The 4295-nt window shown below is 32.7% G+C and overlaps 1 protein-coding gene across 1 annotated transcript; it reads left to right on the forward strand.

Moving 5' to 3' along the window:
* The first annotated feature begins 2207 nt into the window (after positions 1 to 2207).
* LOC108573948 (ubiquitin thioesterase otubain-like) lies at positions 2208 to 3718 on the forward strand. Its single transcript, XM_017936440.1, has 5 exons — positions 2208 to 2330; positions 2399 to 2451; positions 2768 to 3067; positions 3145 to 3345; positions 3480 to 3718. The coding sequence occupies exons 1-5, from the start codon at positions 2288 to 2290 to the stop codon at positions 3675 to 3677; spliced, it is 795 nt and encodes a 264-aa protein (XP_017791929.1). The 5' UTR covers positions 2208 to 2287; the 3' UTR covers positions 3678 to 3718.
* Positions 3719 to 4295: the final 577 nt, after the last annotated feature.

Consider the following 4295-nt stretch of genomic DNA (forward strand, 5'->3'; position numbering starts at 1 on the left):
CAGCATAGAAAGTCTACCTTTTCTTCTTCACATATCTGTACAGCTTCTTGTAAATTGATTTGAAATAATTTTATTTTCTTCTTTATGCCGTTCTTTAAACACAATGGACAAAAATCTTGCATTTTACAACTGTCTATAAATACTAAAATTTTGTTGAGTCACTAAATTTAAAATATTTTCGACTTGAAAAAATTTCTTTTTCAGTTTTAAATCACTTTCGCCAAACAAACTATACTAATTTTTAAATTCATATATAATGGGACTTGAAATTAATGCCGTATTAAATGTAAATAAAACTACAAGACGGCATATTAGTTTCTCAACATTTCACTACGGATGACGCCGTTAGAATTCAGAAAAGAAATTCGTAAGGCGTGAATTTTTCTGTGTACAGAATTCACGTGAATTGCAGGCAATTCGTTTCTTTTATGACGTCCATGTTTCACAACTCATATGAACCAACCATGAGGTCTACACTCTACGATTCTCATGAGAATCCACCCCCTAGATCTCACACACTTACCCATATACTTATTTAATATACATAGCGCACTAAATGACATAATTTTACTTTATATTTAAATATAGCTCGGGCTGTTATTCCGAATAACTCCAATGACCAATCGAGATAAAAATTGGTTGGTGTTATGAGAAGTATGAAAGGAACCCAAATATAAAATTTTAGCTTCGGGAATTTATCCGTTTGGAAAATAAGTTTTCATGTACAGGCTGTCCCGTAAAGAGCGTAACACCCGGAAATAAGGGGTTGCTGGGGTGACCCTGAACAACTTTTTCCTTTACCAAAATGTTGGTTGAAGCTTCATTTTTGAATTATTAACGAAAAACACTGGCCAATCAGAGCGCGTGCTTAACTACGGGAGCGTTGGCTCTCGTCCGCGCTTGGTCGTATGATCGTGAACAAACGCATTGGCACAGCGTGCAGCAAATGTTACATCGTCTTAAATTAAGAATAATGTGGAATTATTCGTTATTCATGAATAACAAATAAGTCGTTTAATAACTGTGTTCGATACTTTTATTCGTTATCCGAAAGGAATAAAGTGTTTTATTACTTATGAAAAACTTACCCATTCGTCCACGAATTAACCTGCTTCGACAGAAGTGGGTCATTGTGCCGATCCTGCCGGGAAAACTGACCGTGTAGTGAAGTGAGTTCACCGACCCGGCCGTAACATCAGCTCAGCTGTCGCACGCTTCCCTCGATACCCACTCTGTGCCAATGCGTTTGTTCACGACCGCACGACCGAGCGCGAACGAGAACCAACGCTCCCGTGGTTGAGCGCGCACTCTGATTGGCCAATGTTTTTCGTTAAGCAACCCCCCATTTCCAGGTGTTCGAGGAGTTACGGGACACCCTGTATACAGTACTGTACAAAAGTTTAGGCCACCTACATTATATTACAAATTTTCGTTTTTACGGTTAAAGAACGTACACAAATTTAAGTTCGAAATCGATTAATGTTGGTATGAGCTATAAACGGTTAAAGATTGTGAAAATCGCTCTATTTCACGACTTGCGGCCTAGAACTGTAATAAATTTAAAGATTCTTACATCTTTCGATGTCTGTCGCTTGTTTCTCCATCCACCGATTTCGATGAAAGTTTCAGCATATGTATAATTGATATAGATCTACAAAACGTATGTTTTAAATTTTCCTTATGAGCTCAGATAAAAAAGTTGTAAAAACGTCCTTCGCTATTTTCTTCGCGATTCCGACTAATTGCAGTTTTTATTTTAATTTATACAAACGTCGGAATGACGGCAAAAAACCATTTCTCTAAGCCTTATAAAAATAGCGGTGCAAAGTCAAATTTTTTTGACAGCGATCGATAACCAAGAAGTCACGTACGCATTTGTTCGATCGCGCGCGGATGAGCAGAGGCTAAGCGCGGGCTCTACGCGCGCTCTGATTGGCCAGTGTTTTCGGTTAATAATTCAAAAATGAAACTTCAACCAACATTTTGGTCAAAGTAAAAGTTGTTCAGAGTCACTCCAGCAACCCACCATTTCCGGGTGTTCTAGGAGTTACGGGACACCCTGTATATGTAACTGTGCTAAAATTAAGGAGGTGCATTCACATGAGAATCAAAGAGTGCACATCTTATGGCTGCTTTGCATGAGTTGCGAAGCGTGGCATCACAATAGTTACCAATCTGAAACATTTTAATACAACGGTGCCTTTTCAATTTCCACATGGACGTCGGACTTTTATTTACAACTGACAATTTGACAGTTATTTCAAAATTTATGAAAACCTCTTGAAATATGGAAGAGAAATCTTACAAAGAGCAATTAATGGAATCTACAGGTTCTTAATTGAAAATTTTAATTCGAAAGATTGGATATATCTAACTTATCACATTTTTTACATTACAGATATTAACCAAGATGAGTTGATTCTTCAACAACAAAGGCGAATCGAAATGGAGGTTAATATTTACTTTTATCATATTTTTAAAATCATTTAGTAAAAAGTATTAGTACTTACATTCTTTTTTTTAATTTACATGTTTTTATTTATCATTTTTAATAATTGTCATTAATCTCCATACTTCTGTTTTGTCTTCTGATTATTAATAAACGTTTTGTTTACCAGATTATCTTATTATCAGTTATAAATAAAGGTATAATTACTATGGATAAATTAAGTACAAACTTTGTGATCTAATATCTTTTATCTTTATTTCTTTATTTTACACATAGTAAGTGAAAATGAAAATGCGAAACAAAATTCTTATCTTCTAGATTTCTGAATCTATTGCTTTAGTTGGAGAAAAAGAATCTATAAAATGTTTAGAACGTGAATACTCTGAGGATGAAGTATACCTTTCTAAAGCTAAAGCTTTGGAACAAAAATATTCATATATTAGGAGAACTAGACCAGATGGAAATTGCTTTTTCAGAGCATTTAGTTATGCATATCTTGAAAAATTAATTGGAAATAAAGATGAATATAAAAAATTTCGAGAGCTTGCATTAAAAAGTAAAGACAGTTTGGTAGCATTAGGTTTCCCTCAATTTACAGTTGAAGATTTTCATGATACGGTAAATGCATAATGTTATAAATCATCTAATGATTAAGTTGATAAGCAAAATAATATTTTGTCACTTTTGTATTACAGTTTATGGATGTAATTGATAAAGTAGGAGGAGATGCAGAATCAAGTTATATTGAACTGCATAAACTGTTCAATGAACAAGGTTGTTCTGATTATATTGTTGTATACCTTAGATTAATTACTTCTGGTCAATTACGGCGTGAAGCTGATTTTTATCAGCATTTTATCGAAGGAGAACGTACTGTTTCAGAATTTTGTCGTCAAGTAAGTATAAAATAAAGTACTGATACTTTTTATGTAAGTTATACATACATAATTTGCAATAAATATAAATCTGAAAATATTTTACATCCCAATCAACACCAATTGAATTATTAAGAAATATTTGTGTTTTATAGGAAGTAGAACCAATGTACAAAGAATCTGATCACATTCACATTATAGCTATGAGTACTGCTTTAGGAACGGGAGTACGTGTTCGTTACATGGACCGAGGTGCAGGTACTGAAGTAACTGCCCATGATTTCCCTGAAGGTGCCACTCCAGCTGTTCATTTACTATATCGTCCTGGTCATTATGATATCCTATATCCTTGATAAATTATGAATTAAACTTGCATACAATTTTCTGAAAAACCTCTCTCATGACAAAGATTTATTATTTAGCAAATTATATCTTGTGTATGTAGTCAAAATTCATAAAATTCTTGTTTAAATACCTTATAATACTACAGTTATAAGTAATTAATTTAAGCGTTATAGAATATTCAATAAAATTATGAAATTTTATGTAAAAGTAAAAGTGTATTTATATACATATTGTATCTTCAAAAAGATATTAATTTTAATTGTTTTCTATTCTTTTAACCATACTAAATTGTTCACAAATTTAAGTGTGAAATTAAATACATTAAATAAAATAATTTAACAAAATACATATTTTTATGTATCAACATGCTTGCTCGAGGAATTTTGTCTTACCTTTGGAGGTAGAGTAAAATGACCTTATTTTGTAATATGTTCATGTAACATATATTTTATTAAACAATAAGATTGCTTAATTATATGTGGCACTTCACATAACTATTATAACATTGACACTATTAAAAATTTTACAAATATCTCTGTTTATTTCACCGATGATATCCATAGCTTCATTGGCAAGACGAATGTCTGTCACTTATACCCTCACAATATTCAATGTGTTCATTTCTT

The sequence above is a fragment of the Habropoda laboriosa genome, unplaced genomic scaffold, assembly GCF_001263275.1.
Source record: "Habropoda laboriosa isolate 0110345459 unplaced genomic scaffold, ASM126327v1 scaffold187, whole genome shotgun sequence".
In the NCBI taxonomy this organism is placed as follows: domain Eukaryota; kingdom Metazoa; phylum Arthropoda; class Insecta; order Hymenoptera; family Apidae; genus Habropoda; species Habropoda laboriosa.

Coding starts and splice junctions, on each gene's coding strand:
- LOC108573948 (XM_017936440.1), top strand. CDS start 2,288: ATGGAAGAGAAATCTTACAAAGAGCAATTAATGGAATCTACAG. Junction 2,452..2,767: donor AAAGGCGAATCGAAATGGAG/GTTAATATTTAC, acceptor CTTATCTTCTAG/ATTTCTGAATCTATTGCTTT. Junction 3,346..3,479: donor TTTCAGAATTTTGTCGTCAA/GTAAGTATAAAA, acceptor TGTGTTTTATAG/GAAGTAGAACCAATGTACAA.